Raw genomic sequence first — 26,130 nt, 5'->3', positions numbered from 1 at the left:
GTTGCGCATGTGCTCGAGCTTGTTGTCACAGACAGTCGCCAGAAATGGAGAATTTTATTATTTTAGCGGTTTTGTTGTTATACAATAGTGAGCGTGCCATTAGGAACGGAAAATATAATGAAGATAAAATATATTTAAAAACGTTTTGTATTAAATTAATTGAAACCAATTTAAACGAACCAAACATTTGAATTTGCTGTCAGTTCGATGCTGTCACTAACGAGGCACCCTGTGTAGAGTTGAGTGAAGTAGCTTTTCCCAGGTAACCAAAATCGCAAATTGTGAAGCTATTTCGTGCATTCGTCTTCGGCATCTGCAAAAGCTCTCGGGTGAGCTCATTTGCTCAATATTAGTCCAATCCTTGGAATAGGACCCTTGAAGCAGAACCCTTAGACCAGGCCCCTTGGAGCAGGCCCCTCAAACTAGGTCCCTTGGACTTATTCCCTTGGACGAGCTAGGAGCTGCCTAGGGCTTGGCAGGCCCTTGGAGCCGGCCCCTTGGGCTAAAGCCTACATAAGGCACCTGTTCCAAGCGACCTATTCTCCAGGAGTCTAGTTCAAAGAGTCTGCTTGAAGGGGCCTAGTCTAAGCGGCCTGCTCCAAGGGACGTAGTCTGATGGGCCTGCTCCAAGAAGCCCAATTCAAGCGGTCCAGTCCAAGGGGCTTGTTTCCAGGGGTCTGCTAGGTCTAGGCCAAGGGGCGTGCTCCAAGAGGACTGTTCCAAGGAGCCTGTACCCAGGGACCTACGCTAAGGAGTCTAGTTCAAGGTCCGAGGTATACGTTTACATGATACAGTTCCTTTTTCGGTCCAAGTATTTTTTAACTCATGGATAGTATTAATCAGCACACCGTACATCCTATGCTGACGTCAGTTTATATAAGATTCAATATTTTTATATGCTAATTCGAACGCATCGCTATAATCCAATCGAACGGCTTACTAATAAAAGCAATTATAATCATACAGTCAAACAACCGCCAAAAACGATTTTCCTAATCGATTTTCAAAAAAACCACAAAAGGCTGGCACTTTTTGACAGCTGCCAGTTTGACAGCCACAATCACGGTTGTTGTTTTGGTGTCAAAATAAGCGTAACAGCTGGAAAGTGGTTGTGCACGCAAATGCAATCACTGCGTGTGTATGTTGTTTGTGTCCTCCGTCCGGCAGTGGAGTGAAGTGAAAGAACTTTTGGGTGCATTTCGCGCTGGCCAGATTGCTACAACAGTGCCCGTTTTGTAAAGAGACAGTTGCAACACGGTACAATGGTTGCACGCAGACGACGGCAGCCGCAGCTTCGACGGAACGTGCTAGCGTGGTGAGAAACAGCGTTGTCAACCCGGTACACGGGGCGCAGAAAAGGGTCACCGATTGTGTCGTCAGCAGCAGCAGCAGCAGCTCAGCAGAGGAATCTCCAAAACACACACGGCAAGGCACGCGATGGCCGATGCGGACTGGAAGCAGCGGGTCGGCATCGACATCGATTTCAGCACGGATGAGGATGAGGACAGTGATAGTGCGGAAACGGTCTGCAGGTGAGAGGGTGATGGTGGTGGTGGTGGTATTGTCTACGCAACATACGGAACCAATGAGGCGCGCACCATACGGTAGACCGGGTTGAGCTAATTGCTAAACAAACAAACCAAACACCGAAGGTCAAGCGGTGCGTGCCTGGAGGAAGTGCATGGTGGGGTCGTTGTTGTGTTCGGGGGTTGGGATTTAAATCGTTGCTAGATACAATTTCACCACAATATATGCGTCGTTTCAGCAGCCCAAAAAATGTGACTTCTTTCAGAAGGCGGCGCGTGTGTGTGTGTGGCAATTGAAAATTGCATGAGCCAGGTGCAATTTGATCGTCGTTTAAACAGCTTAGCGCGAAGCCGTGTGTGAGGTTGTTGCAATTCTACAAAACCCACCCGTCAGCTCATTTTACGGCGTCGCATCGTTGAGAGCCGTGCGTCCGTCGTTCGTCGTCCACGTCTATTTGTCGTCACAATTAGCGAACAGATCGGTGTCGATGGGTTGTCGCAGTGTCGCCTGCTAGATAGAACTGCGACCGGTGGAGAAAATCGCAGCAATCGCGTCGCTTTCATTAAAACCAAATTAATAACGCACGTACAGGGGAAAAGGTCAGTAACAATATGTGCTCATAAAATCGTGGCCGCGTTCGGTGTGTGTGTTTGTGTGTGGTGCTATGCGCGGCCCGCACGTATCCAGCAAACCACTTCAGATCCCACTACTGGCCGGCAATCAATCGTGCCGTGGCTGTGCGAAGGCTGGAAAAAATGGACCTATCGTATCGTGGTTGTGTAATTAATGATAAGCGATCGGGATGGGTATATACTGCGGGAAGTAATTCAGTGTCGCGAACGGCATGATATATCTGCGATAGCGATTAACGCGTGAACGGGACACGTGTCGCGGGGTGTGCTAACGCGCGATCGCAATGCCGGTGTGCGTGAGTTTGGCACCGTCTTTTTGCTGCCGTGATTGCTACACGCAAAAGGGCAGTAGCAACACTATTACGTCAATTAAGCGCAATAGAATGACCGTCGGGAGGGCAGTCAAAAAGCCATGCGAAAAGTTTGGCGCCATTGCTTGGAAAATGGACCTCCTGTCGGAGGGCGACCCTGCGTCAATGGAAGGGTTAAAGTCGGACAAAAAAAAAAACGTTTACACGCTTCGATTCCCCCCTTTCCCCCTACAATGGAGCGGCTGTACGCACACACGACAAAAGAAGCTAGAAAAAAAAGGAAAACTAGCAAGCAAGCAAGCGAAAAAAAAAACGGCCACGAACATACATAGACCGGTGGTGTAGTGTCCGGTATGTGGGCAGCACTCGTCGTCGCTCTTGATGATAAGATAAGAATTGTCTTGATTCGGTGCTCGCTAGACGATCCAGCAACACCTCCTTTTCGCGAGTCTTCGGGGCGACGTTGGGGTTTTAGTTCGGTTTTACACCCCACTGCCACCGGGGGACGAGTTGGGTTTACTGCGGAAAGGGTTAATTTTAAACCATCGCAAGACAATCGGGTGGATTGTTAACCCGTCGTACCATTTGCCGTTGCAGCAATACGGAAGGTGGCGCCACACAACCGTTCCGAGCCGCGGAGGAATTTACCGATTCTACCGAGTCGCAGGACCTGGAGGAAGCGCTGCACGCCGCGTCCATCGACGAGGTGCTGAACCAGTGGGCCGATCAGTATGGAAGTACACCCCCACGGACACGCATAAAGAACAAAAACCGTAGCAGCAAGCAAAGGATGTGAGTATTGCCCCGTTTTGTAACCCGATTTCCGCCCCTTCTCTCGCCTAATCGGCCGGGGGTGGGGGCCCATTGTGGTGGCACTAGGAACGCAGCACAGTATGGGTAAACGACCCCCCCCGAAAAACACACGCAGACACACACACCGATTCTGAAGTGGATTAAAAATGCATTTTATGGCAGTGATTAGATAAAAAATGGCAAAAACGTTCACAGGCTGTGTACAGTGTATTAGGGTTAAAAATAGAGCGTAGGAAAGAGCGTGCGTGGGTTTTGTTTTTTAAATGAAACTCTTGTTTTTTGGTAATGTAGGAATTTGCTTGTAAGATTGCGGTCATCCAGTTAAAATTCCTGAAGAGGACAGATTAATCGTTTCGCTTGACTAGTGTGACTCTAGAAGCTCTGGCAAGAAGTATGTGCTAAAACCTTCACCGAAAAATCTCCTCGGACAATAGATTGTAGGGTTAGGGGTAGGCTGGAGCAGTTTTCGCAACAATCGTTTCCTTTCAATAGTACTGTCCAGCGTGGAAGATGACTCACCTAGGCTAGGTGGCCTTTTCTATTATTTAAACACGTTATCAGATATCAGACGCTCAACGCTTCGACGCAGCAGTTCACCGCAAAACTAATGCTTTTCCTTTCTGCTTGTGCTGCCTCCACCACAGGGAAGGTACGGTGAAAATGCGAACCGGCGGCCGGCTGGCCAGACCGCGCACCGATCGACGCAACACGGTCGACTGTGCGCTGCTGAACCAGATGATCATGGAACCGGCCAACAGCGAGGAGAAGGTGCGCAGCGACAAACGCTCCACGCAGCTGCTGCGCGAATCCGAACGTGACATAAAGATGGCGGCCGCCGTAACGGTAGTGCCGGCGGCGATGCGTTCCTCCGCCAACTATGGTTCGCAGCTGCCAGGTACGGCGGCCGCCGCAGTACCGGTGCTGGAAGAGCGTGCCGAAAGTTTGCCCCTCACGCTACCGGGCAGTCTGGCCGGTAGGGTGGGGGTAGGGAATGGGGCCGGCTCACCCGTGCCCGCCGCCACGCTGATCGAATCGTGCAATCGGTTCATGAGCGTTACATCGCGCCCGGTCGGCTGTCGCATTTCCGCCCCGCCCGTAGCGTACCGCGATACCTTCTTCACCAGTCAGATGGGTGTGCTGGAGGGTCCGGGAACGCGGCCCGGCACGGACAGTGTGATACCGCAGAACAGAATCAACTTCCATGCCACCTTTTCCGATCTGATTAAGTTGGGCAGTGCGGATAGGGAGCGGGCGGCCCGGGCGGCTGTACTGTCCAACGAGGAGCGACTGTGGCAGACGCACGTGAACGATCTGCTGTGGCTCGAGCTGCAGGCATGGCACGCGGACCGTTCGATCGAGCAGCAGGATCGTTTGCTGTGCCAGGCGCGGCAAGAGATTGGCGATCTGCTGGATGAAATCATGGCCTACCGATTTCAGCGGAAGCCGTGTGCGGGTGTGCGGCGGACGGCCAGTGAAATCAGCTCGACGTCCACCACCGCCGACAGTGGGTTCGAGACGGCCACCACGAACGGGAGCGGTGCGCCCGGTGGCAATCGTTTCTGTTTCGGCTGTCTCTCGATGTACTGCAAGGACTGTCTGGAGGTGCAGACGGCTGCGATGAAGCAGGTGGAGGAGCTGCTGCTGCGTCTCGAATCGAAGGAGTGCCTGTTTCCGTCGACCCGTGCGATGGGCAGTGCGTTCCCCGTGTACCAAAGCGAAGCGTTCGTGAACCGCGTAAAGGCGATGTGCTTGTGGTACAACATGACCCGCCAGCACCGTATGACGCTGCTGATACTGGGCAAACTGTTGGCCCAGCTGCAGGGCCCTTCCAAGAAGGAATCGTCCATCCAGTGGCCTATTGTGGAGCAGCATGGGGAGGGTTCCTCCTCGTCGTCGTCGGTGCAGGACGAAAGTGGCAGCAGTGCGGACAGTGGGGCCGCGTACAGCAGCAACGGTGGTACGTCGGGTTCCGGTACGGTGAGCAGTTGCTCGAAACGGGTCCAGTTCGCGGACAGTGGCTCGTGCGCCGGCGATGGCAGCACGTCCGAGAGCGTGAACAGCGATGAGACGGATTTTTCCGGCCTGTCCCGGCAGCGGTCGTTCCCGGGTGACACCGAGTACGGGCGGTACATGAACAATCTAAACTTTTACAACGAACACACGCTCACGGAACTATCGGCACAGTCGGCGTCCGGCATGGGAAACGCCTTATATCGGTCGGTAGTTTGCGTTACCTCTTGAGAGTGCTTCAAAATGATACAATTTCCCCATTTTGTTTCTTGTAGAAAGTACATCGAAAACGTCCTCAAGACTCGCGGCCTGGGTAAATCGCTCACGTTCCTGCACCGGCTGCATAATGTCGTGCTGCGCAAGGCGCAACTCACGCTGGAAAAGCCGGGCCGCCAGCAGGAAGAGGAGGTGCTGTTCGACGACGAGGACATCCCGTGCATCGAGCCTCCGCTCGAGCGCGAGCAAGAGGTGGAGCTACGGCGGCACGGTGCCTGGAGCGAGGAAGCGAAACAGCTGAACCTTCCGTCGTACGTGTCCGCCTTTCTGTTCCTGTCCCTGATCCCGCTCGAGGTGATACACGAGTTTCTGAAGATGCGGCTCGAAACGCGCCCCAAGCAGCCGAACCCGCTCAGCCTCGAGCAGCACATCAAGGAGCTGAAGGAGGGCCTAACGCTGGCGATGATCCACCGCGAGCGGTTCCAGAAGCACATCAACACGGTGCTCTCGGACCGGGAGCAGGAGCTCGAAAAGTATATGCACCAGATGGAGCTGTTCGACGAGACGGTGCGGAACATTTTCGAGCTTTACCTCGAGCTGTGCGACCAGTGGATACTGGACACCGTTCCCGAGGGCCACCAGAAGGCGGTGCTGGACGAGGAGTGGCGGTTCACGAAGCTGATCAGTCCGATGATACCGCGGCAGCATGGGCCGGCGGCCAAGCGGTTCTGTAGCATCGTCGAGCGGGTGCTCGAGCGCACCGGGAGCGAGATGATGCGGCAGCTGAAGGAGCTGATGGAGAAAAGCTTGCAGATCGACACGACGGCCGACAAGAAGTGGCAGTTCTTTGCGCTGTGCCGAGAAACGCAGCGCATGTTTACATCGTCGCGGGAGAAAGCGCTCAAAACGATCGCGTTCGCAAAGACGCTGTTCCGCGATCTGGAGCATGCGGACTTTCATCGGGATCATTGCGAGGAGGATGCCGAGGGCGAACAGCTGTACGGTGAGGATGATCTCGAGCTGGGCGACGTGGTGCTGAGAAGCGGTAGCATGCGGCGCCGGTTTTCAGCGGCCAACAATGGTAGTGCCAATGGTGGTGGTGGTGGTGGTGGTGGTAGTAGCTGCAGTCCCGTCTGCTCGGAAGTCGTCGAAAGTCTGCAGATGTTAAAGCGAAACGCACTGCTGCTGCGGCACAAGCTGGCGGCGGTGATCGAAGAGCTGCAGCTGCTGTGCTCCGACGATACGCTGGAGGAGTTCGACGAGCCGGATCGGATCGGTGCGTTGACGCGGGTTCGCGAGATCCTGCACCAGGGCTACAAGTTTGGGTTCGAGTATCACAAGGATGTGGCCCGGCTGTACGAGACGAAGCTGAACAACTGCCGGGACGGAGAGTCCGAGCTGATGCTGGCCAAAGCGATCATACAGTTCGCGAAGCTGTGGATGAACTTCGTGATGGAACGGTGCGAGCGGGGCCGTGGTTTGCGGCCCCGTTGGGCCAACCAGGGCCTGGAGTTTCTGATTGCGGCCTGCGATCCGCTCTGCACGAGCCATCTCACCGATGCGGAGTTTGAGGATCTGAAGCTCAAGATGGACGCGTGCATATCGCACGTGATTGGCAACATTCGCGAACCGGAACGCATCCGCAAGTCGCCACGGTCCCGCAAATCGTCACCTTCGCCGTCGGCGGCAGCGGGAACGGCAACCGTCGCCGTAACGACGGGCCGCGCCTCGATTCCGATGATCAGCCTGCCGGGCAAGAGCTTCCAGAATCAGCTCAGCCTGCGGGAGGATGGTGTGATGTTGCGGGCGTCCAGCCCGATCGACGCGGCCGACATGTTTCGCAAGCAAACGTCGTGCGATGGGGGGGTCAGTGAGGTGCGGCTGCGCGTTCCCTCCACGCCCGGTGCAGCGACGATGCTGGGCAGTGCCGAGACGTGTGTGCATGGAATACGGCCGCTGAAGCAGCTACGCATCCGGGACGCGGTCAACAAGCTGGACTGTGTGCTGGACGAGTGGTTGCGGGAGCGGAATCTGATCGGCAACGTGAAGGAAATCAGCTACTACAGCCGTTCGCTGAATCGGGCCCGAAGCGTCAACTTTAGCTGGCACCGGGGCATCAAGATTGGGCAGGGACGGTTCGGCAAGGTGTACACGGCGGTCAACAACTCGACCGGCGAGCTGATGGCGATGAAGGAGATCGCCATCCAGCCGGGCGAAACGGCCGCCATACGGAAGGTGGCGGAGGAGTTGAAAATTTTCGAAGGCATCAGCCACCAGCATCTGGTGAAGTATTACGGGGTGGAAGTGCATCGGGTAAGTCGAGCGCGCGCGGGCGGCAGAGTTCGTGGCATGTTCGTGTGTGTGTGTGATGCGTTTTGGCTTTTTTTTTTTGGTTGTTGTTGTAGGAGGAATTGATCATTTTCATGGAGCTGTGTCCGGAGGGTACGCTGGAGAGTTTGGTGGAGCTGAACGGGGGTTTACCGGAGGCGCAAACCCGCCGCTACACCCATCAGCTGCTGTCGGCCGTCGCGGAACTGCACCGGAACGGGGTGGTGCACCGGGACATTAAGACGGCCAACATCTTTCTCCACAAGGACGGGAACTATCTGAAGCTGGGCGATTTCGGATCGGCCGTTAAGATTCAGGCACACACGACGATGGCCGGCGAGCTGAAGGGTTACGTTGGAACGCAGGGTAAGTGGGGTACAGTGGCGGTGGTGGTTGTGTTGTGTGAATGTCCAGTTCTTTCAATTAAAAGGACGCTTCTTCGTTTCAATTCTTGAAGCGTTTCTAGCCTAAATTCAGAGAAGATGAGACGATTATCAAGTTGGGATGTTTGATGAACAAATCCCACCCAAATCCCCCCATAGATTCAGCTTTTTCATGGCCATTTTCCCTCTTCCAGCGTACATGGCACCGGAAGTGTTCACCCGTAACAACACGGAAGGGCATGGACGGGCAGCAGACATCTGGTCCATCGGTTGCGTGGTCGTGGAAATGTCATCCGGTCGGGTAAGCGAAAACCCCTGTGCGAGCAGTTTCCCGCGTTTTTCTTACCCACATAACTTCCCATTTTTGTTTGCCAACAGCGACCGTGGCATCAGTTTGATTCCAACTTTCAGATCATGTTCAAGGTGGGCATGGGCGAATCGCCCGACATTCCGGACAACCTTTCCGAGGAGGGGAAGGACTTCGTCGGCAACTGCTTGCAGCACGATCCGAAGGACCGGCAAAAGGCGGACGAGCTGCTGCAGCACATATTTTGCAAGGTTGGTGTTGGGGTGGTGCTGGTTTTGCAAACAAGCGCGGTTAAAACAAAACAACTGCACTCTTCTCCTTTAGTTTACCTGCTACGATTCGGAGGCGATCGACAAGAAGCTGCGTGGGACATTCCGGCGTAATTTAAAGCCCAGCACTTCGTAGACCAATTCCTTCCCCTACACACGCCACACAACTACTACCATACTGCGAGGTGATCGCACGTGTCTTTTTGTCTACCTGCGACGAATATTCCGTCACAAAGTATATGCAGAACTTATTTAAAGAACAAACAAAAAAAGGGCAGACGTGTAGTGTAGAGCAATGATTTACGGCCAGTGCTTAATGTTTGTACGTGTGTCTCTAGTGTATTTATACGATTTGGATTGTATTTTACGACGGTCGGTTTGATTTTAATTTAACAAGACTTCCACCCCACGAACACTGCGCACGGCGGCGTCAATAGGATTTAGGTTTGTTTTTTTTTTACACACGAACACCGGATTGACTGTACCACCGGACCTCTTACCTGTTTCGTGGCGCAACTTGCAAACAGTTGTAAAACGATGACCAACGGACGATCAAACACTAGTAGCTGTTAATATGTGAACGGGTATTTAATGTACGACCACTGCGACCACAGTGTCGGCTTTCCGGAAGCCACCCTGGAAATACACTTAACGATACTGTGTACAGAAACTGTGGCACCCAAACCTAAGTCGGAAAGAAAAAGCCAAAACGAACGAAAAATGCTGATAAGGGCGATTGATTCTGCTGTATACGGGTAGTTGGAACTTTTATTGATTTTGCTAGAATTTGCCTTGCTTTCAACTCAATACGTCATAACGCAACGGAGGCGGCAGGGGCCAGCAAGCGATCGTGACGATTGACTATGATTAGCTACGAAGGCGTTAATTCAAATTCCACAAACATAACACGTTACGGGAGCAAGCATAATAGTCTAGACAGCAGAATGGAACACGATTAACACGTTGCCAGTTAATAATAACCGTTTTTGCCTAAAAGCCAATAATACTCGTTACATGCGTTGTTCGCCTTAATAACAGAACCCACACACATTACACACACTAACAATGATGATTCGGCAATCTGCTGAGCTGTGCTAGTCTCTGCCGAGCTAATCGATACATAATAATTTACACATTTACGGTGTGTGTTTGTGTGTGTGTGTGGTTGCTTCTAAAACTATTACCCACGTGCGCGGATGCCCGGCCCTCGCCGGGCCACTGAAACCGCGCCCGTTTTGTTTTCAAAATGTGACATGTGTAGAGATGCACTCTTTTCTACTGAATAAGAGTGGTGGTTTCCGGGTTGGGATTTGTTTTTCTTTTTTACCTTTAACGTGTAGAGAGGATCGATAAATCGATCCATCATTTCCCGTCCCTAGCTTCGATATGTATATGCGTATATATGTATGTGTGTATATTGGCGTATTGATATGTTTCTTGTCGCATCCATATTTGATGAGTTTACGACTCACCCCTTGCGGATTTTTTAATACGAGCAGTGGCACTATTGCCTTTTTTAACGCGATTAGTTTGAGTTATAAATACTGTTTAGTTTTTACACAACACGCTACAAAAGCACAACTGTTTCCTATTTGTTGTTTGCCCACTCAAGGATGGTTCTTAAGCCTATGGAGTATCTTGCACTAACCTTCCCGCCTATAGTTTACATGGGTTGAAGTGATGCCTTCTGCATTCGATACACTGAGATACCACCACCTGCCTTAGCGGCACAACAAATATTTTTTGCTTTTTTATGAAAATAATCCTAAACCTCGAATTCTTAGGTGAAGTAGGTCAAAATACAACCAGCTCTGAGGTATCGCTCGATTTGACCAAATATTAATGGGTTCAAAGTGTTGGACCATGAACCATAATTCAAAACATACGAAGGAAATGTCTAGAACCTGGAAATTGATCAGAGAATAGCTCTACGTCTTACTCGGATACCCGGACACCGGATACAGCCTGCGAGTCCTATCAATCAAGCTCTTAAAGTATTGTTGAAATAATCGACGAGTGGGCTGTTTTGCCTCTTCAATTTTGACTGTGATTGCGTCCTAATTGTTGTAACTCTAAGAGGCAATAACAGTGAGTCCTTCCAAATTAATCTGCTTCATTAACTTTAAAACCTTACCCAACATTACTGGAACAATGTCAGTCCTTCTCTTGTTCTTTGGCCTAACGACCTCTTACTTAAGTCATGTCTGCCATCTCTAGCTTACAACCGCATAGTTGAATTGTCAGTCCTCACTCACTACGGGGGAACGATGCGGATGGGATTTGAACCCCGATCCTGCCGTATGAAAACTGGCACCGTTCCCGACGCTATTTTCAGCCTTACGTACAAGGGAACAGTATGGCAGATGAATTCAGATTCGATGTTCCCGCTCGACTTCAGCAAAAATTGTCGATATTGGGGTAAACTAATGCCTGGTATGACAAGGTTGTTTCCCCTGGTCGAATAATTCAACATGGCAATCCACGCGATTCAACTCAACTTATGCGCCAGAGTCATGAAAAGTATGGCCTCTCAGACGCAGGTGACCAAAACTTGCAAGCAATCAGTAAGACGACAAAAATGGATAGATTAGCTTATTTTGATATAAACCCATTTTTCTATAAATCCGGACTGCTTTAAACTATTTAGCGAATTAGAAAAGATATAGAAATACAGCTAAAGCAAGGTGGTATCGGTGTATGGTTTTGAGGATACGTTAGGATACTGCTGCTACTGCTACATGAATCATCGCCAGATTCGAACGATGTCTAATGATGAAATGGACAAGATATACTGTGCGGGCATATATATACGGAACTCGCGCCGGTGGCAATCGCTACAACATTGTATTGCTTTCCACCCCGGGCGGAGCTGGTGCACTATGCATTTTTAAACACTACGCGATTATTAGCTGGCAGCTCGGTCTGCCGTACTATTATAGTTTGCTACTTAAGTATGTAAGGGCGCTCAGTGCGCCCCCTTAGTCTTGTAACACCGTTGTAACGCATTAGAATTGATTTTAAATCAATATATAACAATGACCTGATGCTGGTCGCTTTACTCAAGGAACAGGAAAATATTAACAGGAAAATAATCTACTTAAAGCAACAAAAAGAAAAGGTTAAACCTTTCGTTTGGTAAGGAATTGTTTAAAGCGTATTCACTCCTGCAGGGGTTGTCAACATCGATCATGCGTTTTGGAAACTTTAAATCTAATTTTATCGCTCAACGAATCAGTTCCTTTCAGAACTGCGAACTCAGCACTTTTCGTTTTGTGTTTCAAACAATCTAAGAATCAGTTACAGGATACGAACCTGACGCACTAGACGTTGGAGCTTGGTTAAATGCCATTGCATACTGAGTAAATAGAGGCGATATATAGTATGATGGGATAACGTTTACGTCACAACAGGCAACACGTCACAACAAGCAACAGAGGTAAGGGCTTAATGCTCCTCTAATAGAATTCCAATATTTAACAGAACTTTTAACATCGTCATCCTGCTGCGTCCCCTGACCATTTGATGGATCCCTAACGAGCCGAAGCAGATGCGATCAAAAGTTGTATACATATTGCTACTACACGAAGGGATCCCCTTTTTGCGATCCACCAACTGATCATTACCGAACGAAGAACGGGCGTTGGAAAAACCCCCGGTACAAACAATTCCTGACTTTTTTTTCCTGCTGCTTGCATTAATGCCTATATAACATGTGAGTATAGATAGAGCGGGTTAGCTCCTTGGGTTTTCCTTACCAGCTAATGATATGTATCCGTTTCTTTGGTTGTCCCGTCGATGCGGAAACTTTACACTGGGGGATTTTTGTTTTTGTTTTTTGCTAAAACTGATATGTTTCGTTTCTCGTGATATGTATATATGCTTGTCGAGCAGTTTGAGCAGCAACCTGTCTCTCTCTCTCTCTCTCTCTCTCTCTCTCTCTCTCTTCAATCGTCCTCCGTTTTGCCCCCAGGTTGTCCTTGCTCGGGGTTTTGGTTGTTTAAGGCCACCGACTAGTGTTTACGATAGCAGATCGCGCATCGCATCGAGCGAGTCCTGCAGCGAGCGGGCGAACCGGGACGCGCTCGTTTTGTCCGACGTAAAGAAGGCCGAAATGCAGAAGATTATTTCGTTCGGGTGTGGATTGTACGAGGCACCGTAACCGTGGGGCGTTACTGGCCCATACCCCATAAAGCTGTTGGTTGAACAGGCCACCTGTCAAAAAAAAAAAAGAAGATTGAATCGAAAGCCCCAGAGGAGCAAAACAGTTGGGAAGAAAAGAAGGCATTATTGTATGACACAAGTGATTAAAAACTATTCTGTTCCCTTCCAGAACACGTCCTGCCACAGTCTGTGCCGTCAAAGTGCATTTCAGGTGCGGTGATATCAACATTCAGGTGCATTATCGTGCAAGTAGTGCATTGACAGGGTTGAAACACCACGCTCGCGTCCTCTTATACCTGGCTGGTGGAAAGAAGAAAACAGTTAGCAATTTTATAGCACTCATCCGTAAACAGCTCGTGCATATTTCCTTCCCGTTCGCGGCAAGCTTCCCTCAGCCCTAGGAGATGTATATCGATCCCGTGGCCGAGTATGTTTTGCACCATGACTTCGGTTTGCCGCGCAGTGGCACACCGGAACAGCTCCCTCAGATGGTCCTTCTGTGGGTGGATGGAGAGAAAGGAAAAGAACAACAGCGGGCGGAACAGAAAGCAAAGAAAGCGAAACCAAAAACACCGAAAATCACAATTAGAGTCTAGCATTACACTGGCAAACCCTCCGCATCCTTCAACTTCTCAGCACTCGGAATGTTTGGAAAGGGGAACCGGAGCGAGGAAGCTGGGGCAGCTAACGGGTGTGTGCGCTTTAGAGGGTCCGAGAGCGTTTGCATTGGTTTTTGCACATACACTGTAAATACTGAAAGTTACTTTTTTGACATCCGATGCGGCTTCGGCACTGTAGTCGTCCTCCTTGTCGCTCTCGAGCGTCACGTTCGGACCTTCGCCCTGGCACATCGCTTTCGCCCACTCGAGCGCTTCCATGCTGGCCGACCGGATGCAATCGACCCGTCCGAGCAGGAACCGTCGGGTGGAGGCACTTTCGTACGTGCTCACCAGCTGTCCGTAGAGTCTGGGAAGGAGGCGAATCCGTGTGTTAAAGAGTCTGGAAGATGAGAAAATGCTTTCCCGCTCGACTTACTTGTAGTGTGCCAACTGCAACGCCAACTGAATGTACACGTCCGGGCTGACCTGGCACGCCTTGATGAAGTTCTTGCCGTACGGTTTGTACCGGTACACGTAGAAATCGAGATCTTCAATGCGTCTGGAAATTTGGAGAAATCCTCCTTAAGTCCTTACCTTCCTTCCAGGGACATTAAAAGCTCACTCACCTGTCCACCGACCGTGCTGCCTCGCGCAAACGTCGCTCAATCTCTGGCCGCACAATCCACTCCAACCGTTCCGGTGGTGGCAGATGCGAGTGTTGCAGCTGCAGCTGATCGGTCGGCTCATCTCTGGCCGGTGTCTCGTCGATGCGCTTCAGGATGCCTTCCAGCAGCTGCACCACGGCAATGCCTTCCGAGGGCGAATGTTCGTAGCAGAGTCCCCACGTACCATCGCTGCAGATAATGAGCTGCATCGTCTTATCGAACCAACGGTTGGCGGTGTTGTACGCACTACCCCCACCGTGTATCATCTCGTGCGCCATGTTGCTTTCGTCCCGGCCGCCCGCATAGTGCGCACCGGCCGGTGATCCGTTAAAGCCACGCGCATTGTACGACAGCGGTATCGGCTCGTCGATGCAGATAAGCACGAGGGCCGTCTCGATAAGCTCAATGTTGCGGGCGTTGCGTTCCTCGAGCAGCAGCAGCTCACGATCGGCTGCCCACTTGGGACGTGGCTCGGTGGTCAGGATACCGACCGCCGACTCTGTCTCCGGCAGACATGGGGCTTCGTTGAGAATGTGCAACAGTTGGGCGGCCAGTTCGTTTTCGTTCAGCCGTCCACGATCGCCAGCCTTCACAGCGACACAGTACATCTGAGCGAGGAAGGAGCAAGATGTTGGGATATGCGATGAGACGCAGATCTGTGGATACTTACATGCTTACGGCAGCACACGATGACGTGTGCATCGGTCTGCTCTCCACCCGGCGGCAGATACTGGCTGTCGCGAGGATCTCCCGGACGTCGGCAGGAACCAAGCAGCCGATAGTACTGTGCCATACACAACGGTTGGTTCTTCTCGCGCGAAGCCGCACGTTCCTGCTTCAGTCCACCACTGTACGGAACGGAAGAGGGACGTCGGTGAGCAGGTGGACGGATGCCGGGCATGCGGCGCACTTACCCCTCCAGCATTTCCTTGTGATCCATCAGCTGATCGATGAGCTGTGCCGCAAACTGGGCCAGATCGTTGACGATGGTAAACTTGCGCGGTGGCATCACCATGCCCGGGTTCGAGTTGATCGGCAACGGTAGCGGATTGTCCAGGTACATGTCGTTCAGCCAGTAGTGGTACGCCCAGTTGTCCTCGGCGTCACGCCTCGCAAGCAGATACTCCTGCAGGCCCGGTCCGATGGTGGCGCTGAACTGCTTAATGATCGCCTTGGTCCGATCGAGCTGCTGCGGCGTTACGATCGGCTGCAACACCCGCAGATACTCGGCCATCGTTTGTTCCACCGTCGGAACGGGTACCTTGGGCAGCATCTAGCGGGAGCGAGAGAGCGGAAGACTAATGAGGAACTTCTTTCGGCGTGGTACTACAATCGATAAGCAATACGGTTAGCTAAGCTTCGCTGCAATCGGTCGTTACGATGTTGAGGCGTCACCGGTTGGTCGCTTGTCTGAAGCAAGGAACTGGATTTATGTAGCGATGTAGCACATACCTGGGGGAATCCAAACTCGTCTGTAGCTTCCGATGTCGAGAGCCATTTCTTCGGCAGCTGCAGGATGGAATCTTTCCATCCTGGGCGATGAACGATGGAATGAAATGAAGCGACATTTGGAAATGGTCGATGGTTGAGTATCGCGAGCGTTCCATGGGTGATACGTAACAATTCGGTGAAAAATCGGTAGAAACATGTACAATGATTAATATGGTGGGAAAGTCGATTATGTTTAGTAAGTGGTTAAGGAGCTGGGAAGATATTAGAAAAAATCATCGGTAAGGAGGACAATGGAGATTCAACAGTATAGCTTCTTGATAGGTTAGATTGGTCCTTTTATGGTATCCAAAAATATAACTTAATGAGACTGTTAGGAAGTCTTCTGTTTTTAGACTGGACTTTATTGAATCCTGGATGTAGGAGCACTTAGATAGTTAGGATGAGGTTCACCACAGAGTCCAGACCACAGACCTCAGACCAATAGCTGAGTTCTCTAGCCTCAAAAATACGACGCATGTATACATTTCGCTGACTCACCAGCTCAAACTATTCTCCCCGATTGGGTTGCACCACGTGACGTCCTACCGTTTGACTAAGTCCTCAAATCCTAGCTAACGCTCCCAAAGTCCCAGATTTAGGCGAGATAGGCTATCAAGAACACCATCGCTTCTATTGTCCACAGATCTACTGCCGCAGTCACTGATATCTCCTGCTATTGCTACAGGACTCAGACCGCCAATCTCAAACGTAGTAAAGAAACCCAAACCACCGCCTAACACTAAAACAATACACAAAAGGTTGCAATTAAAGTGACAAAAAAAGAACTTTACTACGGTGTGCAAGCGACCGACCCTCCTGCTTAATCAGCCCTTTAATAATGGGAGCTCACTTGGTGATGCACAGCATGATGGCCCCATGCCAAGAACCCGGGTCCCATCGTTCGCTGACGCTGACGGCCGTCACCAGTTGCAGGTGACATAGGACGGGCTGCGTTTGCTTTGTGGTCGCTTCTCCCTTCGCTCGATAGCGTCGGACATAAAAATTGCCTGTGAAAAGCCGAGCATTTCTGTGCCTGTTTGATGATGTTGTTCCCATGGCAACGAGACGTTCGGCTGGCGGATTATGCCACCTGCTGGTCGCCCGCTGTGTCGATCGGCGGGGGAAAATCCCGGTGGCGATTCGAATCGGGGAACCATCATCAGTATGCATCATGGGAAGAGTGTTGGACGAACTGGTCGACTGATGCGATTTGTGTGCGAAAGCAATTTACAATCGACAACTGTCTTTTCACACCTTCTTCACTGTTTGTTTCCTTGCGCTTAGTTCTTAGTTCCCAACCCCCGCTCCCAAGCGTGGTACAACTTGTCCAATCTATTCACTGTAACGATTCTATCTATTTCCTTTGTCCGGTGATAAACCATAAACTTTCCCACAAAGTAATAACGAAACCAGATCCGCTTGATCTAAAGCTGGCGTGAAGCAGAGGGTTCGTACTATAGAGTTTCCGCTGCACTTAACGCTCGCCATACAACTAACTATCCATCCTGAAACTTAGCAGCACCAGCAAGTGAATTTTTCCTTTCCTTCCTTTATTTTCCCATCTATCAGCGAAAAACTTTCTCATACGCCTGACTCAGGCTCACATGCCTGATTGAAGATTGAATTTTCCTTTAAAGAAGCAAGCTTAGTGTAGTAAACCCTCCATTTTCTATCTCCGCTGATTCTATCAGCAGCGCTCAAAGTTTGGGCTCGGATTTCACCCATTTTTCCAGCTGCCACTTTGGGACGGAAGTCCTTCAATTGCTGCCGGAAAATGAAAAGGTTTCTGTTCGCCAATTTTTCACCAAGGGAACACTGCTGCACTTGAACCTGTGCCTGTGAACACATCGAGTGTGTAGTGGCGTGTACTATCACCTTTAATCTAATCCGGGGGCGGACCTGCTGGAAACTGCTGGTTCTTATTACAGTACACGGTATCCTGTCCAGAACCCGGAGCGATGATACTTGAATGGGATTCTTTCTTCCTTCCATTCCAGTGCGATCTCGAGAACCGCTTGCGTGTTCCGGTTTCGGTCGATAAACGAGAGCAGTAGAATAGCGCTGGGATGTCAACCGGAAGGTACGCTGTGCACGTTTGTTCTTTCAGCTATCGCTTCTACTCGCAACCGCCTTTGTGCTTTACAGAGCAATTGTTCATTTTGAACACAGGATGGCAAGTGGCGAACACCAGGCAGAATGTAAACCCTTGTCCCACAAACACGGGACAAGGACAATACGGCTGCAGCACCGGTAACGGAAAATTAGTGTGATCGATTGACCGGACAAATAAAATGAGTCAATATAGTAATAGGTGGTAGGAGAGCGGTTCGCCTGAGAGTGTTCCTGGACGATTGGGGCCGCTAATTAATGGACATTAATAAATTAAATTTTCCCCCCAGCTCGTCTAGCGTGGAAAACCAGGACCAAACCTTTCGCTAGAGATCCTAGTATAGGTGTAACTTAAGTTCCTGCTTTAATTGAAAGTACAATAAATATAGGTAAGCGCCAGAGGTAGAATTACTTTTCATCGAAGAACGCTATATTAACTGATGTATATAGAATTACTCTGTTTGCTTACCACGCACACACCGCATAGGGCGAGACTTGCATGATGATGCACACCTTCCTACGCGCAAACGCCATTCACACACGTACGGATCCACCACCACCACCACAAACACAAAAGGGGACACGTGTATGTGCCAGGTATCGTACATGACGCGAGAATCGAAATGCGTTGAAACACGAAACGAAAATTTGATCTCGAACACGGAATCCTCTTGAAGGGCCCCGGGAAATCTGGGAGCAAGATACACGAGATTAATGTACGTTTGGCTATTGCCGTCGGCGTACAGTGCCCATTTTCAGTACAATCAGTTAAAGGTTCTGCTTTGTTTGGTTTTGAAATTTAGTAAAACTTTTTCGCTAGATAAACAAGCAACGATAAGCGTGTCTGAGGCATAGAGCACACCTTCGCTTGTTTGCCTGCTATATGACTCAGGCCATTTCTGTTTAAAGCCGTACATCGTGTGTTGTTAGAAAATTCTGTTTATTCCCAGTTTTCCCTAGGGGGGAGGCGAGAAGAAAAGCTGAATTTCACCTAGGAAGTAAAGGTTCCCTCGGAAGACGTTTTCCCTTGCTTCCAACAGAGCCTGTGTCCTACCTTTAACGTTTTCCACCCGAAGAAAAAAAAAATCATGTTACGATGGGGTGCATTTTGCGCTAACAACAACGCTAACGATGGGTGGAAATGGGAGTTTTTCCTCGAGCGAGAGTTCTTATTTGTTGCTTTGTTTTGTGGGTTTGGCTGCTCAGCTCGTTGTTGGCCTTTATTTTCTTACCGATTTAACCTTACCCGTCTGGCGTGTGTCTTCGGGGCAGAAGAAGAAAGTCTTTAAGAACGATTCTATTAGGTATTTCATAGTTTTTTTCTGAGAATGTTTGCGAATGAAATAGTTTTTATCTATTAAATACCTCTCTAACATAACTCTTAATATGTTCTGTTCTGAGACAAAATTATTATACTCGAAAATAGGCTCGGAGGCTATTCAAGGTCCTCGTTTCTTCATCTGTTTGAACATACCTTTGACTATTTTTATATCCCATTTTACAACAACTTCCAAGACGTGAAATATTTCTTCCGGATTCCTGAACCAGAGCTATCCAACAGGTTGGAGCATCATATTACGTGGTGCTTCAATGCGAGAATATCTTAAAGCACCAGTTTGAACATTTTCAGCGTCGTTAAAATAAGCCATTTTCCACAGAACCAGCAAGGATATTAAAAGAGAAGAAGCTACCGGTGAGAGATGATGCTAGCCACGAGTTGGAAAAGAACCACCTTCTCTGTACCGTACACGCGTAAAAATCGTCCAAGAAAATTCCAACAAAAGAGGGATAAAAGTTTCTTGTACCAAGTCTTCATCTTGCGGCATCTTCATCGTGCTCAAGAAATCTTCACCTTTCGCACATTCGCTTGCCTTCGGCTCTCACATTTGCCACCGCGTGCGTATACCACCGAGCTGGGGGGGGGGATGTTATGCTTCGTGCAACTGCGGCCAGAAACATCCGCAAAACATCCGCGAAAGCAAAACAGCCTGCAAGAGTACGGCACACAAAGTACGGATTCCATTAGAGTTAATTAAGATATTGTTACAACTGTTCTTTTGGGTGGTGGCGATTGCTACTGCTCGCTGGAAGAAGTCAGCAAGGGGACTCGGTTCGCGAGGTGATTTCCCTGTAAGGATCTCGTTTCTGCTCATCCGGGCAAGTTAACTTTCGCAGGAATGCTTTGCTTCTCTTCTTTTCGCACCCATAAAGCCATGTTTGAAAGGTGGTTGAGTTGGTGGGTTTTCCGGTGGGAAGGAAAGCGCGCTCTCTCTAACCGGACGCCTGTCAGTAGTTCGTTCGGATGTTGCCAGCAGCATGTAATTTATCGATTTTTGTACACCGCGGGCCTTTGATCTGCCAGCTCCTCCTTCCCAGGCGCAATCGTTCGTCAAAAAAGGGCCGGAGGATAAGCATCATTTGCAAGTGACAGGATGTAACGAGTTGAATCTGTAAGGCCCTGGTGTCTACGCTAAATGGCGCCCGTTTGGTGAAACGTACGTCAAATGGACGAAATGAACGCGTGGCGGAAAACGCCCCAAAGGTTGTGAAGGGTGTGTAAGCGGCTGTGTTTGATGTTGAATTTGGAATGGTATTACGATGGCCAACCGTAGGAATGGGTAGTTTTATTATTCTATAAACTATAATGGTAAAATATTTTGATAATACCAGCTGTAGGTGTTATCTTAAAAATGTAATGAATGTCTCCCAACTAAAGTGAAGGGCTAAAAGTAATTTATAATTTAATTTACTGAAAACTTTTGAATTTCTAATTTTTCGTCTTTATCGTTACTGTACTATGCGTTTTGCATAGTTCGAGGCGCACAAATTCACATAATCGACAGGTATGCAATTCGCAAGGATAACAGTTGTGCTTGGCTAAGTCTATTAGTTTTTCACGAATTAGATTAACTAATTAATCAAATTTAAAGAGAGTATTATTTTTGAGTTGAAGTTCACAGTTAAAGAAATAATTAAATTTACCTTCGCATCACATTCCACGCCGCATGCGTATTTGATTTCCATTAAAGCAGCATATTAATGTTTACTTTAAACATTTTCCAAACCTTCCAATCTTTCACCAACGCAATTAATGGAAATACAAAAAAAAAATCCCGCGTCACCTACACCGTGTCCAATTAGAAATCATGCACACGACGACGGTGGGATCCAATTAGTTCGCCTCTATTAAAAACGCTCCCTCTCCCAACGCTAGCTGCGCTTCCTTTACCGGTTGTGTTGTGGTTGTTGCGTTATGGCACACGACACACGACCGACCGACCCATCATCGGCACCCAGACCCAGCCGTAATGGTGTTAGAACCGAGTCAGAGTTTAATGTAATTCAATTTTGCTTGCACATACACAGCGGCACGGTTCAAACCAGTTGGACAGGGATGACCAGGGATGTGTGTACGGCTTGGGAAAGGAAAGTGAACCGGTTTTTTTTCGGGGTAGAAATATTGGTGAGATATTATGGTTTGCAGGAGCGGGCCCAGCAAATTTAAGGGGCTAGACCACGTTTAAAAGGTTTAGTGATTGGGTTTATTAAGATATTTAAGGCACCATCATCACAGGATCGGTTGTATCGGCTAGTATCAGCGAGCGAGACTAGAGGGGTTTTTTTAAAAATAGTTCAACGATTCTCTAAAGTGAAGTGAGCCTTAACCCAACAAAGATAAAATGCTGAGAGAGACTTTAACAGACAATTCCTTCAAAGAATCTTCGATCGTCTAACCCTGCTAGAAGTGTTCTTTCCTCCAATAATCAACGCTTTATTACCGCCGCAAAATGTAAGGTGTCCAGCAATTTAACGAATCACCTCATAAGAGAGCTCTTGTGACATCCAATATCCTTAACCTTTCATCGATAACATAATCCGGTTGTACCACAAAACTGAGGTCTAATATCCTTGTGTTGCTGCCACTTTACGGTACCCCTTCTATTCTCCGTCCTATTAACGTCCCTGTCAAGTGGTTGCCATTGTTTCGAGCCCGCTTCCCTATTGACTCTTCCACTCGTACGTACGTTGTACATGTCATAATTACAATCGGATAATCAGTGTCTCCCCAAAGACAAGAAAAAAAAGGAAACCCACAATGGACGGAGTTTTTCCAACTCCCACTTTCCCATGCCGTTCGTTGTTCACGTGCCAACAAACGGCACGAACCTTGTGTGGACCGTGTGCCCATAGCTAATGGCGTGACAGAATCGGATTTGTTCCGTCCCCTTAAACGGGGTTAAGAAGCCGGTGCCGTAGCGAATCGGCTCAAGGTCTACTACCGGCACGTGTCACCTATCGAGAAGATATGCAAACGAAATGATCGATCGGTGGTTGGTCGATTTGGTTTTGGTACGGTTACCAAACCCGACCCGAAATTACCAACATTAATGTGAAAGCAGAACAGAAACGGTCATCTCCTTACAGTGTTATCCGCAGGATTTAAGCATAAAACAACAATCCGGACATGTAGATAGAGATGGAGCGAGAGATAAACGGGAAGCCACCGAGCGGAAGGGACCAGTGCCGCCCTGCGTGGCACTAATTAAACTTCAATTTTATAATTATTTATCTTTATTTAGCACGACGCTCGGGGTTTTTCCTTTTGTGTGGATTCTGGCAAAAACATCCCCGCGTCCAGCCGGAAATGGTGCAATAAATGATAGGAATGCTAGAGGGTGAGCGTACCACGTAGGAAAAACCACGGCACAGTTCTTCTTTTGTTCAGCATAACATCCGCTTTTTTATGGCTGGTTTAAAAGGTGGGAAAGAGTTTACGCCATAATTTATTCATTTGCTGGCTGGGAGGCAAATGTTGTACGAACAAGTATTTTATACGAGTTCAATAAGCTCTTATTGGACGGCTGTGGTACAATTTCCGTTTGTTGGAAGCGTAATGATGTTTGCGTTTAAAATGGGATTTCAAGGGAAAGAGCATCGAGTAAAGTACTGGAGAAGATCTTTCCAATAGCACGACCATAGTTGATTTAACTTCCAGAAAACAGGACATTTGTTGAGGAGTTTAGGAAACGATATTAGTAAGTAGTTTTTATTGAGCTCCGTCGTTGGTTTAAAATAGTGTTTCACTGATTAAAATAAAGCTACAGCAGATATCTCAAAGGGTTCAATTTTTCTCGTATTCTACGTACCTCTCCCTAGCTCTTTCTGACTCTTGACAGATCCTCACCAAGCCTTATTGAGTATATCCTCCGATAGAAGTTTGTCCAAAAAACTGTAATTCTTGTCGTAAAGTTAAGTTAAGTTAAGTTGGGATTATCTTCATCCTGAGCTTTTGTCCTACGGATGACTGCATCTCAATCATCGGTCCATCTTTTCCAGGAAATTGGTCACCGTTTGGGCGGAGGCTCTGATTTCTGGAACCGAGTTTTACGACTATAAATGCTCCAAGCGAAGAAGCCATGGTTTTCCTTGTTGATTTTTTGACATGCTTTAAAAGGGAAATAGGCGGTCCGGTTGCCTTGGCAACAGCGGCGCAGCTGTTCACACGACAGAACCGGAGTTCAAATGCCATCCGGACCGTTCCATCGTAGTGAGGACTAACTATCCAACTACTTGGTATTTTTAAGTATAGTAAACCATAAATGGCAGGCATGACCAAAGATATTGTTGGGCAAAGAAAAGAGAGAGAGAGAGAGTGTGTGTGAGAGAGAGAGAGACAAGGGAAAACTTATTCGCTCAGGGAATAAACTCATATTACGAGCAGCACTGAAGTGTTTGGTTGGTTAGCAAGTTTTAAGAGCCTTGCGGACATTTACCTTCCTCTGTGTCTTTGACAATTAAGCGTAGTGTGATATTGAACCCTTAAGTGTAAGTAAGGATTAAAATTATTTTAGCCTAGCTCCAAATAATATCAAACTGTGTACTTGTAAAACCCAAAACAATAACGAACAAGTCAACACCGCGTGCCGTTGGTTATATTTTAATGTCGAACTAAATATGTTTATTTCAGTTATTTCCATCCTCGGTTCCTACACGACTCACACTCCGTACGAATCCCGTCGAACACCTTTCCCACCACATCTTCCCGCACATTCGCGTTCGTTACAATCACGTACAAGCATCGCCAAAAAACGAGCTTCCTTTCTCACCGTGTGTTCTTCTCTCGGTGCATCATCATCACCTTCCAAGTCGTTCTGATTTTTTTGTTGTTGCTGCTTTTCCCAGTCCGGAAATCGGAACACCTTCCGATCGCATCGCTTCGTTTGAAATCGATTTATTAACGATTAAAATACAACTATTACCAACTAGGACTGTTTCAAGTTGTTACTGTGTGTGAGATTTGTTTGTCCAGCTGTTGTCCTTTGTCTAGGCGATAGAACTGCCAACCCACGGTGATATAACTCGTGAGGGTTTTCCTTCCCATTATCTGGGACTGATTAGCTACGCGGGGGGTTTCCGTTTTTGTAAAGGGGTAGTTCTTGAACGTGAATTTCCATTGATATGTTTCGTGTGTGTTTTTTTAATTGCAATGGTGTGCTGGTTTGGTTGTTGTTACTGCCACTACTACTTTGCATGGGGGATTGTGCAAAAACCGTACAAATGTTGCAAACACAAATAAAACAACAACGGAGGCCTCTGGGTTGGTCATCGGATAGTGTTGCTTGATGTGGGGATTTTCCTTTGGTTTTTTTGTTGTTGTTGCTACAATATTAATTAATATATTCATTCATCATCGCCTCCCACCCCGGTCGGTTCGATACTGTTCCGCGAGTTTTGAACGAAAACCATCTCTCTGTTCTCGAATTTCATCATATCTGGTTCTATATAATGCATAAGTTTCATTTGTTTCACTATATGTTTTTGTTTCCTTCATATATATATATATATATATATATATATATATATATATATATATATATATATATATATATATATATATAACTCTCTATATACCTTCCATGTATGTTCTCGGTTTACCGTATTCTCGCCGTTATGCTTCTCAGCGCTGTGTATACGTTTAATATATGCTGTTGTTGTTGTTGGGTGTGTATATATGTATATGCCAGCTTTTCATAATACGGTTCCACATGATTTGCTTATCGATTGGTAATTGCTAAAATTTGGGAGCGAGCGAGCGAGCGGGTGGGTCAATACTTGTGTCCAATACTGTCCGCTAGACGGAACTGCTCTTGTACGCTGGTAGATTGGGTGTGTTTTTGGATGTGATGTGTTGTTATATTATAACCTTTTATCCTTTTCATACTTTCCATTACTTTAGCTTTCTTTTAACTGAAAAAAAAAACAAAAAATCCACTCATCGCCACAGTAACAGGCAAACATATTTGCTAATAAAGTTATGTGCTGTTTTGCTGAAGGAAAGCCACAGACTTGAGATATTATGCAAAAGTTGCTTAATTTACTTTAGAGTAAATTTAAAAAAATAAATGCAAAAAACCCGAGCAACAGAAATCCATCTGTAAGTACAGCTTATGAGAAATATTACACATGACCCGGCGCACTTTTTCCGACTTTTCCGACACACGTTCGCGAACGGAAAGCTAACGACTATTTACATAACTATCGATGAAGGACATCGATAATTTGAAATGAAGTTTCCCTTACCCACTTTCAACAGAAAATTATTTAAATGATGATGACACTAAAAATGACATGCTCGATGTCGAACGTACTTTAGCTGGAAATGGGGGAAAAACCAACGTTTCACTAGAGTCAACAAATATCGTAGGTAAACTGGAAAGTTTGCCGACGATATAATCAAAACGAGGGGTTCGATCCATAAAATGATGCTTTTAAATCACTTATGGGAAAGTTTCAAATGAATAGTGGAATATTACAAATCTACTGTGGAACTTTGCCATCGTATTGTGGAATATTGCATACATTTGGGGGATTGTTTCGAATGCGATTGGAGAACATCAGCAATCACCTGTGAATTGTCCGCGTCCTGTGATTGGTCCGATCTTAGCGTTTGCAAGATTCCATAATATGGTTGCAAAGATCCACGGGCGGCTTTCAATATTCCCACTGTTTATTTGAAATGTTCCCTTGAGTGATCGAAAAGGTCTAATAAACTAATTAAGCTGAATGTTTAACAAAATCTGTAATTTATAACAAAATATCACTTAACCATATTTGAATTCGAATCGCTCAACAAAATGGCGCTTCCATCACGGGTCCAGAACACACACATACACGCACACACGTACACCTACTGGAACAAAGCCATTCATATGGGGTTATGTATTAGTGTTTGACTTTACAATACTTTAACTAGAACTTTTGCATACTAACAAGTGACGTTTTTTTGTTTGTTGCTGGTTTGCTTCCAC

General features: G+C 47.9%; 2 protein-coding genes across 4 annotated transcripts in view; one reads left to right on the top strand and one right to left on the bottom strand.

The window, feature by feature from the left end:
* The first annotated feature begins 1,085 nt into the window (after positions 1 to 1,085).
* LOC118502835 (mitogen-activated protein kinase kinase kinase 4) lies at positions 1,086 to 9,466 on the top strand. Of its 2 annotated transcripts, none has more exons than XM_036035512.1 (8): positions 1,086 to 1,532; positions 3,068 to 3,262; positions 3,928 to 5,499; positions 5,569 to 7,822; positions 7,915 to 8,203; positions 8,415 to 8,521; positions 8,599 to 8,778; positions 8,852 to 9,466. In XM_036035512.1, the coding sequence occupies exons 1-8, from the start codon at positions 1,438 to 1,440 to the stop codon at positions 8,930 to 8,932; spliced, it is 4,773 nt and encodes a 1,590-aa protein (XP_035891405.1). In that variant the 5' UTR covers positions 1,086 to 1,437; the 3' UTR covers positions 8,933 to 9,466. The 2 variants fall into 2 exon arrangements, with proteins under 2 accessions (XP_035891405.1, XP_035891406.1); XM_036035513.1 differs by lacking the exon at positions 1,086 to 1,532 and adding an exon at positions 2,853 to 3,000 and having other exon boundaries at positions 8,852 to 9,460.
* A 70-nt stretch (positions 9,467 to 9,536) lies between these two features.
* Positions 9,537 to 26,130, bottom strand: part of LOC118502852 (vesicular acetylcholine transporter-like) — a 35,138-nt gene continuing 18,544 nt past the window's right edge. The window contains exons 2-9 of one of the 2 annotated variants that reach the window (XM_036035556.1): positions 15,674 to 15,753; positions 15,136 to 15,494; positions 14,892 to 15,069; positions 14,183 to 14,829; positions 13,993 to 14,115; positions 13,701 to 13,923; positions 13,254 to 13,454; positions 9,537 to 13,008 (exon numbers count right to left, since the gene is read on the bottom strand). In XM_036035556.1, the coding sequence (XP_035891449.1) occupies positions 12,814 to 13,008; positions 13,254 to 13,454; positions 13,701 to 13,923; positions 13,993 to 14,115; positions 14,183 to 14,829; positions 14,892 to 15,069; positions 15,136 to 15,494 (1,926 nt within the window). In that variant the 5' untranslated portion in view covers positions 15,674 to 15,753 and the 3' untranslated portion in view covers positions 9,537 to 12,813. The remainder of the gene's footprint in view (positions 13,009 to 13,253; positions 13,455 to 13,700; positions 13,924 to 13,992; positions 14,116 to 14,182; positions 14,830 to 14,891; positions 15,070 to 15,135; positions 15,495 to 15,673; positions 15,754 to 26,130) is intronic. The other variant, XM_036035554.1, reaches the window with a different exon arrangement.

This window comes from Anopheles stephensi, chromosome 2, assembly GCF_013141755.1.
Source record: "Anopheles stephensi strain Indian chromosome 2, UCI_ANSTEP_V1.0, whole genome shotgun sequence".
Classification (NCBI taxonomy): domain Eukaryota; kingdom Metazoa; phylum Arthropoda; class Insecta; order Diptera; family Culicidae; genus Anopheles; species Anopheles stephensi.
Note: the sequence above shows the minus strand (reverse complement) of the source record. Positions and strands in the feature narration are given on the sequence as shown.

Bases quoted from the DNA above. Each gene is read 5' to 3' on its own strand.
- LOC118502835 (XM_036035512.1), top strand. From the start codon at position 1,438: ATGGCCGATGCGGACTGGAAGCAGCGGGTCGGCATCGACATCGATTTC. The intron at 5,500-5,568 runs GTCGGTAGTTTG...TGTTTCTTGTAG, and splicing joins ATGGGAAACGCCTTATATCG to AAAGTACATCGAAAACGTCC. The intron at 8,204-8,414 runs GTAAGTGGGGTA...TCCCTCTTCCAG, and splicing joins GGGTTACGTTGGAACGCAGG to CGTACATGGCACCGGAAGTG.